We start from the raw sequence: 14,255 nt of genomic DNA, 5'->3' as shown, positions 1-14,255 counted from the left end.
GCTTTTTATCTTTAATTATGTAACCTTTATAATGGCGCAAGATGCACCGAAATGTCGGTTTCTATCACATATTTCTTGTCTAATGGAGAGAAGAGCAAGAAAAGGAAGATAAGAGAGTGGAGGAAAAGAAAAAAAGACTTACATTCCTTTTTATTCCTCTAGTGTCAACGTTTGAGCAGGGCGCGATTATTTTAATACTGTTTTCATAAATCCAGACACATTTTCAGAAGCTCAGTAACGACGTGTAGTTTTTATAACAGGTATAGCCCTGGGAATGAGAATGGTTTCGTTAACATTACAATTTCTTCCTCTATATCCTCGAGAGCTCGAGAATACGCAACGAACATAACAAAGCTTGCAAAGCTTGTGAACAACGGAAAACACTGGGAACCACCGTGTAGATGTGCTTTGTGCAGGTTGAAGATGTTTGCAGGTTTATCAGCCATTAGTACATAAAAGTAATTTTTGCGATCCCCTCGGTTGTCGAGTTAACCTGAAAATCACGGCAGGAGGCGTCTTAATTTATTCTGTTTCTGTCGTGATTAAGATCTTCTTTAAAGCGTAATCAAAATTCTCGATAATGACTGGTTTGGCTAGCGTGCTCTAGTTCTCAGTGAATCGAAAATCGACCGGCAAGATGTCCTTCACAAAGTTCACCTGCTGCGCACTTGATTGCCTCTAAATATTCTTCCTTTTATTCTCATGACGCATTTTGAGAAAGACTCTTTTTCGCGAAATTTTGTTGAAAAAATTATTATCTATGTCCATAGACTTCACCGGGTCTAGACGTCCTCCTCGGATAGTGTTATAGACGATGAATTGGCAACAGAACTTTGTTTTGTCCAGTTCAGTCTATATCACTCTCGTAGTAATAAAAGACTCCCATTTTTTCTGTCAATCAATTTTCTTTATGACTCGAATGATTACGCACCATATTGGATTCCACATGGTCTTCCATAATTGATTCTACCTTCGTTTCAGGTAATTTAAGCTTATTCTGCTCTGCTTCGGTCTTTGAAGACATAAGCGACTTCGTCTCCTTGAAAAAAGAGGAAGAATTGTTTCTCAGCGAACACCCGGTAAAAAGAACTACTCTTGGAATATTCATGACTTCGAGTATGAGCATTTAAGAACATATTTTGGTCATCAAATGGTTTGGCAGTTCCAGCAGTAAGAAAATAACAGAAAGCAAACCCTCTTTGTAAACCATATTGCGCTATCAACGGTCCGGGAGTTAAGTATACCAGAGTCGATATCATGAAGAAATCAATTTGTGAATTGCTGCTGCAATACTATCCCACAATCTCCGACGATGAAGACCTCTATTCGATGTACATCACAAATATCGCCCTCAACAGTTTTCTGTCCTATACCGCCATCATGTTGAACATTGTAACAATCCACGCCATAAGAAAAACATCGTCGTTGCCAAAGACTTTAAAAACATTGCTTCTGAGTCTTGCTGTTTCTGACGTTAGCGTTGGTTTAGTGATTCAACCATTTTACATCTCACTTCTCATCAGGTGGTTACAAGAAAACTATCCTGCATGTGGAATATATATGGCTTTTGATATCACGATGGGTTTATTCGCCAAAACATCCTTCTATAACGTCGTGGCTATAACTATTGACAGGTTCTTAGCTATTCATCTTCATCTCAGATATCACGAGCTCGTGACTCACAAGCGTGTTGTTACTGTGGTAATCTCAATATGGTTGGTAAGTGCGTTTTTGCTTTTGATGGCCCTGTGGGTTCCTCCCGGTATTCGCACTCTACTTGTATTTATGGGCACTATTGTTGGTTTTCTTTTAACAACACTGGTCTACATCAGGATTTATTTAGCTGTAAGACGTCACAAGAATCAGATTCAAGTCCTACAAGTACAGAACGCAGCACCGACTGGCGAAATGGCGAATTCTGCCAGTCTCATTAAATCTGCCGTCGGCACGTTTTACGTATATCTCGTGTTTTTGGTTTGTTATTTGCCGATCTTTATCTGTTCAGCTGTCGTTACAATCTACGGCCCGAGTGTAGCTTTGCACAAATATTTGCTCTTCTCATTTACTCTCGTATTTCTTAATTCGTCTTTGAATCCTGTAATTTACTGCTGGAAGATGAGACACATTCGACATGCTGTCATCAACATACTGCGGAACATGTCATTGCTCAGAAATCGCACATCACACTAGTTAATCACTGTCCACTAGTTAATCACTGATCTGTTATGCCATGATTCCAGCAGGGGGGGTTTGTACTCTGTAATCATTGGGTAGGAGTGCACCGCTGGGACACTGAAATCCGTACCCTGTAATAGACCATGATCAGCTGGATTTTGCAACCCTACTCTAGACAAGGCAACAAAAACCCCTACCCTATCCCAGACAAGCTATTTTCCATGCAGAAACGTAATCGCTATCGTAGTCCAACATACGCTAATGAACTAAACCAATATCTTACAAAGTCCCTCGATATATTTAATTTAAGGGCCTAGGGTGGATTAAAGTGATGATCCAAAATATCATCGAAATTAAATTGAATGTCGCCCTGTTATGCAAATTTGGAATCATTTAGCGATACAGTTGCCTTGACCTATGTTTACAAAGAAACAAATGGTTCCTTTTGTTATTCATTTTGAATGGGTCTGGACAACAGGAACGTCGCAATAAGTTTTCAATGTAATACGATCATTTTTAACATTATAGACATGTTACGGTAAAAACTTCTCCCTTCACTGACTGGTGCACATGTTATATGAGGTGGAAATTGAATATAAATAACTCTTGACTAGTAAATACTAACAGTAAGTTTATGTTGCGGTCAATTTTTGATGTCAACTAAACCTGGTTCGCTTGTGTTGAGTTAGTTACTCTTTTCAATTTATAATAATAACTATTATTTATCAATAATAATTATTGATTAATTGAAAGAAAAACCTAACTAATTCGAAGAAAACGAGCCACACATAGCTCAAATCAAAAAGTAACTACAAAATATTACCATGGCCAATCAGGCGTTTCTGCGTGATACTAAAAAAACCCGGCTGCCTATGTAAAGAAGTTTGATGCAAAATGTTGGTAGGTTTTGATTTTATTAAACTTTGATTGAAGAAACGTCCTTTGCGTTATAGTTAGGTAGGGTAAAAGGTAAAGTCTGCATACGAGCCAAGTGGCCCACCAGGCCGGAGCTTATCCTGGTTTCCTAAGCATGAAGCGACTAGGAGTATTTCTACTCCCCACTGGATGGGATGCTAGTCCATCGCAGGGTTGCCCCCCAGCATTAAATTCGCCAGAACCCATTTACACATCTGGGTAAAGAGAGGCACTGTGAGAGTAAAGTGTCTTGCCCAAGAACACAACACAATGTCCCCGGCCAGGGCTCGAACCCGGACCGCTCGATCCGGAGACGAGCGTACCAACCATGAGGCCAATGCGCCTCCACGTGTTGTAGTGAGGTAGTTGTTTATTATTCCTTCAGTTAAGTGGTTGCAAGGAAAGAATTCAGAATGTTGCTCGGAGTCTTAATGGCGTCGTGAAAGCCCTTCCAGGTATTGTTAATTTTGAAAGCCCCATCCATGAGTGTCTTAACGAGAACACCAACGGACCCGCCCAGTCCAAGATGATGAATACAACTACCATGATTCCCTGTAGGCATACTTCGTAGCGGAAAATGGCCATTAAAAACGTACAATTAAATAAACTTTTCTTTTCAAGTCGAGAGTTTGCTAAAGAAAAACCTTAAAACTAGATTTGGGAGTAAGCTAGCATTGGGCTAATAAATAGAAAACGCGCAGGTCTTCAGGGTTTGTGTGTTGGTACCGAAAGGTGCATTACACAAGAACTTACAAAAAAAGTTGATCTTGTCAGCTTAAAATTTCATATTAACTGTGTCTTTAATTACTCGTAATCTATGGAAAGAATCTTGTAAAGAATACGGAGATCATTCCTTGGCATTCCTTGACCATTTTTTGGCTGGACACTCAAGTTTTTATCCTTAAATCTCTTTACAAAGCTTTTGTCTTTTTCGTAGTACGCAATAACTTTTTGTTTCAATCATGTCGTTCTTCCAGAAGACGGGCATCTTATTAGCTTGGCTTTGACTGACATATTACGCACCGTTTCTATGGATTCAATGACGTGTGTGTCCAGCTTTTATAAAAGAAGCTGGCACAATCTATTGGCAACTTTGTGATCAACTACTGTTGTACTGTAAGCAGCATTAAACTTGTGTGAGAAGATCTAGAGTGGTTTTCTGAGTGAGAATAAAGTTGAGCTATACCCCTCCCCACCACACCAGGAAAAAAGAAAAACCCAGCAAATTTAACAACTGCAATGAAAGAATTGAGCAGTTTCTTTCCTTAACGATTTATTTAGGGGTACAATGCAATCCCCCCCCCCCCCCCCATAGTCCTTCACGGTGCAAAAGCTTGCAAACAACTTTCATACCATAGAGAGAAAAAAACAGTCAAGCGATGTGTGACATTTGTAAACATGTTTGTCGTACGCAAAAATACTCGGATTCAAACCCTACTGGTACAACAAGTCAGTCACAGACAGTCAGTAACTTACTTACACCTCGCACCTCTAACTCGGTTAGTAAGACGAATTGCTACTCCAATGCCAGCTCCAGTTATTTTCGATTTAAAACGCCAAATAATTTACGTGTTTGTTTTGTGAGAATGACTGTTTGCCAGGTCTGAGGTCGACGCCACATGGTCAAAAGGCGAAAGAGACCGCAAATAGGGCTTGCCACAAGTTGCTCGGCAACTTTTTGGCAACTTTTCATATTTCGAGCAACCTTTTTTGTTTCGAGCAACTTTTTGCATTCTGAGCAATTTCTAGTTTTCTGGATATCGGAGCAGCTTTTAGGGATTTAATTGGCCATGCTTCCATATTTTACAATGTTTCAGTAGACAATTTGTGAATTTCCTGTGAAAAAAGAGCAGTTCCTCCCCTGGGGCAGATCATGGGCGAAAGATGTATGCAGCCGGGCTGCTAGGTCAGCGGTTTTCTAAAGAAAATCCAAAATGGCGGACGAAGATTCACGCTCCACTGATTCGAGTGTTCAGGTGACGAAGGTCATTCAGATCCTTTGAGGGTAGCCGCAGAAGCAGGGGCAAGACTGAGTACTCCAACGAAAATGAAAATGGTTAGAAGTCTTCACCGTGAACAGCAACGACAATTTTATTGGCTCATAATAGAATTTTTACAAGATTAATATTGTTATATTGATATTGATGCGCAGTATTTACTCATACGCATTGTGAACAAATTTATTCAGCGACGCTAGTTACAACGCAGAATTGCACAAAAATGCTCAGAAATTTTACTTTTGTTGTACAGATTTCATATTTTTGCATCAGCCCAAATAAAAGAAGATAGAAACAAAAAAAAGGTTTTTGCTTTTTGTAGCAACTTTTGAGCAACTTTCGTTACAAAAAGCAACTTTTAATTTTTTTGGAGCAACCTTTGAGCAACTTTTTGAGAAATATCGGGCAACTTTTCGGGAAATCTCGAGCAACTTGTGGCAAGCCCTAACCGCAAACCACTTGGTAAAGGACTGCCAAGAAAGAAAGGTACGGTGGGCGAATTGGAATACGACCATCGGCGGCGCGGAACAGAGAGGGCCGAGTTCACAACAAACCGGCGTAACAGCGACGGCGACGACGACGATAATGATGTTGATGATGATGATGAAAATGATGAAATCACGCATGGCTTGTAGCGCTATCATTATCAAGCGTTCCTATTGCACGCAAAAACCACCGGTATCACTTTGAAGTGGATCTCTCTTTCGGTGTTTTCAGTCCCGCTTGCACACTACAAATGAAACTTCTAACAGTTCGCAGGTGCAACATCGATTTCCATGCTGAGCAATTTTTTTAAAAGACAGTTTCCTTTGTTTCATTGTCAACCATGGCCAGACAGTAACATAATTATTTATCTGCACGTCCTAACTCATTATTGACAAGTCCGTTAATATGCTCGATTTGAAAGGAAATCTTACTAGCTAATCGACTGAATGTGATCGATATAATGTTGTCGATTTCGAAGGTATCTAATCGATTAACTGGAAGGCATGAATCTCTTTAATGTACTCAATTTGGAAGGTTGCTAATCGATGTTATGCGGTCGATTTGGAAAGTACCTTATCGATTTATAAATGCTATGGGTATTTAATCGATTTAGAAATTATCTGATCGTTTTAGCACGTTCGTTACGATAACTTGGCGCTCGATTTGGAAAAGTTTGATGTTCGAATAGGAACTATAATGGTAAATTTGTAAAAAATGCGCTATAAATAATTGCCATAATTATCAGATGGACAAGTAAAATGGGTATTCTAAAACTTTAGAGGCAAAAGGACAGCAAGAAAAAGGCAATATCTACAGAGCAACATAAATAAATTTCCACAAGTTTAGTTTTATGTCTTCATTTTCTTTATAAATTACACACCCTGTTTACAATACTTACATTACTTACTAATTAACAATAAGATTATGAGCTCGAGATTTCTATGGGGTGATAGTTGTTGAGGCCGAAATCAACTATCACCTCATAGAAATCAAGAGCGAATAATCTAATTTTTTTAGTAGAATTCTAACTGAAATTAACGTAAAGAACAATTTCCAATTATTTTTCTACGCGCTATTGAACTTCGCGCTTTAACAAAATCACAGGTATTGAATTGTCCTTGGTAAAATTGTAGCTGTTTACGCGCGCGCACCCGGTTTTTCAATAATTTTAAATTTTTGAAGTCAAGAAACCGTTAATTTCCTTCTTTAAGTCTTATCAGAAATGTAGTCATCTATTTACATGTAAACTTTCTTCCAAAACGTCGGAAAAACGATACGAACGCGCCTTTCGTGGACGACCTACAGCTACTGCACTCTAAAGGCCGATAGTATACGAGTAGCTCAGCCAATCAGATTGCAGAATTTGCATTAGTATGCTAGTAGAATTCTACCAATTGAGAGCAGAACACATTACTTACAATACTCTTAGGTTATTTTGGGTAGCAAGCACCCCTATCATATTTGTTTTCACTCTATAACATTGTAATTTTGTAACTCTAACTCAAAAGGTTTTGTTGTCGTTATTTACTGGAACATTACTTACAATCAGTGATACTAACTCTAATTATACAATGATATTATATTTACTAAACTATTGTTATTTTTATTTATATAATAATTATTTTTTGAAAACAGTGGGCAAAAAAGAGAGTACGTGTACGTGATTGAATTTAGACGAGTTAACGAATCCGGCGTCCATTTTGATTCTTGCTCACTGATAAGAAAATAGCACCATTTGCGTTTTTTTTTAATCATAAAAGTACCATTAAAGTAAGCTCAGAAGCCATAAAAATCCCTTTATAGCATAATATATTCAGTATTTTAGAAGTATTACTTTACTCAGTTTAAATGCAATTTCTCTTGCCCTCCTGCAGCGCTAACTGTCTGCAGTCGCTGTTATATACATAAGGAGTTTGACAGCAACGACGACGCTGAATCATGGCAAAGTAAGGCCGGCCAATGCAGGTGTTTCGTGTGATGCGCGATTTCTGTGCCAAGACATGTTCCTCAGTATATTCACGACAGCGTGTCGAATGTGTCTCATCTTCCAGCAGTAAATTACAGGATTCAAAGATGAATTAAGAAATGCAATTGTAAATGAGAAAAGAGAAAATCGTTTCAAGACGATACTCGGGCCGTTCATATCCGTAGCCACCACAGAGACCAAATAAGGGATATAACAAAGCAAAAACACTATACATACATAGAATGTACCGACCGCAGATTTAATGAGGCTAGCAAAATTTGCTTCTTCTCCAGTCTGTGCTATTTGCTGTATTTGCAGGACCTGAATCTGATTCTTGTGTCGTCTTACAGCTAAATAAACCTTTATATAGACTATCGTTATAAGAATAAAACCAATAACTCCACTTATTCCATTAATAAGTGAATAAGCATCGCTCGGAACCGAGAACATTAAAAAAGGAATAAATGCACTTAACACCCATATTGAGATCACCACAGCAACAACACGCTTGTGAGTCACAAGTTCCTGGTATCTGAGATGAAGATGAATAGCTAAAAACCTGTCTACACTTACAGCCAAAACACCAAAGAACGAAGCTGTGCCAAACAAATTCCCAATGATGTAAAAAATTTGATACGTGCTACAGCTGGGAACAATTTGTTGTAACCGCTTGATCAGAAGAGAGATGTACAATGGTTGACTCAATAAGCCAACACCAACATCAGAAACAGCAAGACTCAGCAGCAATGTTTTTAAAGTCTTCGGCAGCGACGATGTTTTTCTTATGGCGTGGATTGTTACAATGTTCAACATGATGGCGGTATAGGACAGAACACTGTTAAAGACAGCATTAGCGACGATAGTCGAATAAAGTTCCTTAACTTCGGAGTTTGTTGGGTAGTAATCCTGCAATATTTCACAAATTGATTTCTTCATGATATCGACTTGAGTTTCCTTAAAGCACCAAGCTTTTGATTAGAAAAATTGCTTCAGGAAGCTAAAAAAAAACTTTCCTTTGTCGGCGCCACGGACCAACTGGATCTTTGGCTAAAATAATTTCTTTAAGTACTTACTGAAGTGATGATTGATCATCACTTAAGCAGCTGTGAAATTAAAGCGTGAAAAAAAAAAAAAATAAATAAATAAAAAGCCAGCCTTGAAAGGGATTAGAACCCATGACCTCTTGGATACTAGTGCAGTGTTCTACAAACTGAGCTATCAAGCCAACTGGGAGCTGGTCGCATTGTGAGTTCGTAATATACCAGTACATGGTGAAGATACTAGTGAATATATGAACGTTCATAAATTTGAAGGACGGAGAAACATATGAAGACATGATTTATCATCGCAGTTATATACACAAATAACGCAACTGTGTAATTAAGGCGCCACACCTTACTGCGCTTTTCAATAACATACGGACTCTAAAATTCAAAGGTTCAACCGACAAATGCGTTTATCGCTGCCGTCAATCAAATGTTCGGCGGCTCCTCCCAGCTTCCGACTACTGCCAAGCGCGCGGTAATCAAATCGTTGAGGACAGTTCAGACAACGAAACAGTGCTCGGCAGTAGTCGGAAGCTGAGAGAAGCCGCCGAACATTTGATTGACGGTAGCGAAAAACGCATTTGTCGGTTGAGCTTTGAATTTTAGAGTCCGCATGTTATTGAAAGGCACGGTAAGGCGACTTTGGGCGCCGGATTAACAGGCGACTTAAGGCGATTTAAGCAAAGTTGGAAGAAGAAACATTGCGACTTTTGGCGACTTAAGGCGACTTTATTTTACTCGAGTGATATAATCCTAATCTTAGCAACCGTCTCTTCATATAGTTTAAAATTATCTACAAAATCTCTCCAAATAAACAAACATTGTAATCATTTTGTTTACTTTTGTATTCACATAAGTCACTATAGTCTCAAGTATCCAGATTTCAAACCAATTTGCAAAAAATACTTGGTAAGAATTAAGCGTGGTTCAGTTTCACTTGTTACCATCCCCCCCCCCCGTGGGCATACCCCCGGGGATATGTAATTTTTTCCCCGTCCTTGGCACGAAAGAGGAGACAATCTCCCCGCCCCCGGGACACTTTTCTAGATTTTATTGAAGGAAGTAATATATGGATTGAAAAGAGGAACTTATTTATATTCTATACAACATTATCGATCCCAAAAGGTAAAGAAAAAACTGAATCATGTGTCATGTGTAATGTTTAAAATGAACTCTTTCAATATGAAAGCCATTTAAAAAGTTATTAAAAAATCTGACTTTTTAAGAGAATGATTCACTATTTCCCGATTTTGTATCAGTGATTAGATGACTAACAAACACTTTCAAGTGCTTTGACTGATGTCATTAATCAGTCTAATACCTTTCTATATTGAATTAAAACTCAATATAGAGATGTTAGGTTGATTAATGACATCAGTCAAACGATGATGTTTTTCTTATGGGGTGGGTTATTACAATGTTAAACATGATGGCTGTATAGGACAGAAAACTGCTGAAGACAAAATTCAAGCGATGGTTGTCGCATCGATTTCCTCAACTTCGGAGTTTCTTGGCAAGTAATCCAGCAATATTTCACAAAATCATTTCTCCATGATATCGACTTAAGAGGCTGTCTCTGTAAGAACCGACTACTGATTTTACTTCGAAAATTCGATTTTTCTCATAAGCTGGGATTTCAAAGCCCTTACCCAGTCAATCACTAAAATGAGTTTTATTTCATTAAAAATTCCAATTGAAGTTTTCTAGGATTGATTGAAGTTCAGTCCGCTCGACAAAAGTTTCATGCCCGCCGAAACTGGAAAAATAGCACATATTGCCGGCGCTCTAAAAAAAATAATATTCGCTCAAAAGTCCCAATTCTTTTTTTCAACTATAGATATATCATAGCAGTTTGTTTAGCCATGTTCCAATTATAATTCAATGTTGTCCCCTTCAACGGTTAAAAGAAGATTTTCTACCCGTTAAATCGAGTTTTGAACCAAACGCGAAAATAGCTGTACTTTGAAGGCACGTTTTAAAAATGTGGCACCTGTTTGAAACTGCTGAACTACATGAATAGAAAGTATAAATGTCCCTTAATTCAAAACAATAATAAAGTTTGTCTGCCCACTAGGTTTTCAAAACTAACGACCGCTTAAAGTTCAGGAAATTTTGAAAATATTCCAGTGAGCAACTAACACACTCGCCTTCGTAAAGTGCTCCGATAAATTCCCGTAAATCTCTTACCTGGCTTCAAGATTAACGTTTTGGTTTGTAGAAGCACTCTTTTGGACAACTCTCGGCACACATACATGTATGAACAGTAAACGGTGATTCGGGAAGCCAAGGAAGGATTGATAAATGCCACGGCCATTTTGTGCTTATAACAAGTGATTTAGTTCCCAATCTTCCCGTGATACTCACTCCTTTCAAGAGGAGTCTACGTGATTAAACCGCCTTCGAGGAAAACAATGGTCAGTAATACAAAGAACATCGAAGTATGTGACGGTCACGCTCGACACAGATGAGGAACGTATAAATCTACTTTATATACAAACCTACAATTGGAAGGAAAAGCTGGCAGTTTTAATGCTACCTAGGTTTCAAGGATCGCTACAAAGGACCAAAACGTTAATCTTGAAGCCAGGTAAGAGATTTACGGGAATTTATCGGAGCACTTTACGAAGGCGAGTGTGTTAGTTGCTCACTGGAATATTTTCAAAATTTCCTGAACTTTAAGCGGTCGTTAGTTTTGAAAACCTAGTGGTCAGACAAACTTTATTATTGTTTTGAATTAAGGGACATTTATACTTTCTATTCATGTAGTTCAGCAGTTTCAAACAGGTGCCACATTTTTAAAACGTGCCTTCAAAGTAGAGCTATTTTCGCGTTTGGTTCAAAACTCGATTTAATGGGTAGAAAATCTTCTTTTAACCGTTGAAGGAACAGCATTGAATTATAATTGCAACATGGCTGAACAAACTGCTATAATATATCTATAGTTGAAAAAAAGAATTGGGACTTTTGAGCGAATATTATTTTTTTTAGAGCGCCGGCAATATGTGCTATTTTTCCAGTTTCGGCGGGCATGAAACTTTTGTCGAGCGGACTGAACTTCAATCAATCCTAGAAAACTTCAATTGGAATTTTTAATGAAATAAAACTCATTTTAGTGATTGACTAGGTAAGGGCTTTGAAATCCCAGCTTATGAGAAAAATCGAATTTTCGAAGTAAAATCAGTAGTCGGTTCTTACAGAGACAGCCTCTTTAAAAGTTTCCTTTTAGCAGGAAGCGTTTGACTTAAAAATTACTTCAGGAAACTAAAAGAAGACTTTCCTTTGTCGGCGCTACGGACCAACTGAATCTTTGGCTAAAATAATTTCTTTAATTACTTTCTATAATAATGATCCTCGGAAAACGAAAGTAGCAAAGTATTTCAGAACTCGCTCTTCTAGCTTAGGGGATTGTTTGCTGTGGAAATGAAATGTATCAGTAGTTCAAAGGCCTTCTCTGGGATTTACGTCTTCGTAAATTAAGGTTTCGGGCAATTTAACGTTACTTTAGGAGACTTATAATTAACAAAATTGAAAGACAACACTTTGCGAATTTATAGGCGATTTTAGGGAACTTAAGGCGACTTCAGGTCATTCCACTGAAATAAAACCTGCACTGAGATTTTTGTGAAACTTTGCCTATTGGTTGTTTATATTATAGGAACTTAAATTTTGAAATAAAAGTGAGGGACCCCCATGTTCGTTTAGGAGCGACAGCACCTTGTTTATACCCATATAAATCCTTATAATAGCACCATGAATGTAGTCACAATTGCTTGCTAAATTCCCGTTTCCGACGATTGCTTTTTGTTCTACACTGAGAATTGGTCCATATTTATTTTACACAGAGAAATTTATTACTCAATTCAAAACAACAGAAAAAAACGATAGGTCACCATACTCGTTTGCAAGAAAATGACGATTTACCTCTACGGCGAGGTCCAGCTGTAAAGAAAAAGCCGCCATTTTTTAATGCGTGCGCGCTAATCACGCGTGAAATTATGCGCCGTAGGAATGCGCAATGCAATACTGGGGAATGACCTTAATTAAAGGCAACTTTATTTTACTGGAGTGATAGAGTGGTTTTCAATTGAATGTCGAAAGTAATCAAGCAGTTACTTTGGTTTTGGTTTACTACAGTTTACGATTGGCTCAGTGGTCTAATTGGTAAATAATTGGTTTGGTTTTGGTTTTACGACACTCAGTTGAAATCGCTCTCTAAACCCAAACTTAACAATAAGTAAAGTCTTGCTTAGCAAAAGAGTGTTCAATGCTTTGAGCTATAGTATACGGAGAAATCAAAGACGAGTCTCACGCCTTGAGACGGTTATCAGACAGGCTTTAATGCGATGAAAAATATTCCTTCCATTTTTATATGAACAGCATGTTTATGGTAATTATGATGCAGTGGTGATCTGTGATCAATTAGTGATTTATAGTCGTTTTGTACTCATGTGAGATCTACTTTGAGATGTTCCCATGGCGGCATTTGGAAATGAGCTCAGATCTCTTGTTTGTGAGGGAAGTCTTGTCAGCTATAATTATGTGAAATTTTTCCGCTATAAACAAAGGTTACATCGTTTTGTTTTGTTGCTGTCAGCGGCTGCGGTGGTGAGAATTGACCATTTGATAGAGTAGTCTGTCTTGTTGTTGTCCTTTAAGGACGGTGCCTACTTTTGTTAGTGCGCGCACATTCTGCGCATCACGCAAGGCATGGTTTAAGCGCCACGCGCGCGCTGGGTTGACATGACGCAATCAACTACGCTACCAAGTACGCGACTAAATTGAAAGCAAAATTTTCCTACTGTGACCAAATCAAGTTTAATGAACCTGTACTTAAACCAGGAACACCAGAACAGCAGCATATCGCTAGCCACTAACTGTTAACGTCTTCCAGCTGAAAAACTAGCTGTTATCTGTCGAAAATTATACTGAAATCCAACTGTAAACATGTACCTGCAGATGGCGTAGTGCGCGCGCAAAACAAGTGCGAGATACGCAATTGTTTTACTTACTGGGGAGGTGACAGGAAAAAATGTAACAGGCACCGTAAAAAGTTTAAAAAAAGGATCAATAACTTTAAAAAACGCGTGGTTAACCCTATATCTTATGTTATGAAATGAATGTGGCAAGCCTATTCAGCAGGTGATTAGTTTCTGGTTGTGAGCAAAAGATATTTAAACTGTATATTAGCTGAAACAGAGGAAGGCTGTCAGAGACGCTAAAAGTGCTGTTGCAACGATTTTGTTATTAAAAACATACCAAAAATGGTTTTTATGTTATCATTTACCATGTAGTTTTCAGATCTTTATAAATGTGTTTGCTTTTCTGTATGTAAAGGCGAATTCTAAAGAAATCTGTGAGAAAATACCCTCTCCTTTTTTCAGAAAAATGCTGATGTCAGCATTTTTGTTGAGATTCAAGGCTAATTATCTCGAAAAAATGCGTGGCTACCCTCTTTTTTCTTTGTGGATTCCGATAGCCCTTGCAAAGATCCACTTTTTCCGCAAGGTCCTAACCTGGCGCAAAAACCTTTGTATTTAGTAGGCACCGTCCTTAAGGTTGTTCCTCATATAATCGCCCAGATCGTTTCGATCGCAGCGATCGTTTGCAACCGCCGAGACGATCAGAGGCGATCCAAGCGATTTGGAGCGCTAAGAGGTTTCTTATATAATC

General features: G+C 38.4%; 2 protein-coding genes across 2 annotated transcripts; one reads left to right on the top strand and one right to left on the bottom strand.

Moving 5' to 3' along the window:
- Positions 1-86: 86 nt before the first annotated feature.
- On the top strand, positions 87-2,812 carry LOC145490296 (adenosine receptor A3-like). The gene has a single exon (XM_081469424.1). The coding sequence runs from the start codon at positions 1,258-1,260 to the stop codon at positions 2,188-2,190; it is 933 nt and encodes a 310-aa protein (XP_081325550.1). The 5' UTR covers positions 87-1,257; the 3' UTR covers positions 2,191-2,812.
- A 4,363-nt stretch (positions 2,813-7,175) lies between these two features.
- LOC145490295 (adenosine receptor A2b-like) lies at positions 7,176-11,791 on the bottom strand. The gene is made up of 2 exons (XM_081469423.1): positions 11,509-11,791; positions 7,176-10,905 (listed from the first exon to the last, which is right to left on the bottom strand). Exon 2 carries the CDS (start codon positions 8,473-8,475, stop codon positions 7,510-7,512), a length of 966 nt encoding a protein of 321 aa, XP_081325549.1. The 5' UTR covers positions 8,476-10,905; positions 11,509-11,791; the 3' UTR covers positions 7,176-7,509.
- Between the last annotated feature and the right edge of the window lie 2,464 nt (positions 11,792-14,255).

The sequence above is a fragment of the Orbicella franksi genome, chromosome 6 (assembly GCF_964199315.1).
Source record: "Orbicella franksi chromosome 6, jaOrbFran1.1, whole genome shotgun sequence".
NCBI classification, from domain to species: domain Eukaryota; kingdom Metazoa; phylum Cnidaria; class Anthozoa; order Scleractinia; family Merulinidae; genus Orbicella; species Orbicella franksi.
This window is presented reverse-complemented; position numbering and strand designations above follow the sequence as displayed.

Excerpts from the sequence above, each read along its gene's own strand:
- LOC145490295 (XM_081469423.1), bottom strand. The coding sequence starts at position 8,475 with ATGAAGAAATCAATTTGTGAAATATTGCAGGATTACTACCCAACAAAC.
- LOC145490296 (XM_081469424.1), top strand. The coding sequence starts at position 1,258 with ATGAAGAAATCAATTTGTGAATTGCTGCTGCAATACTATCCCACAATC.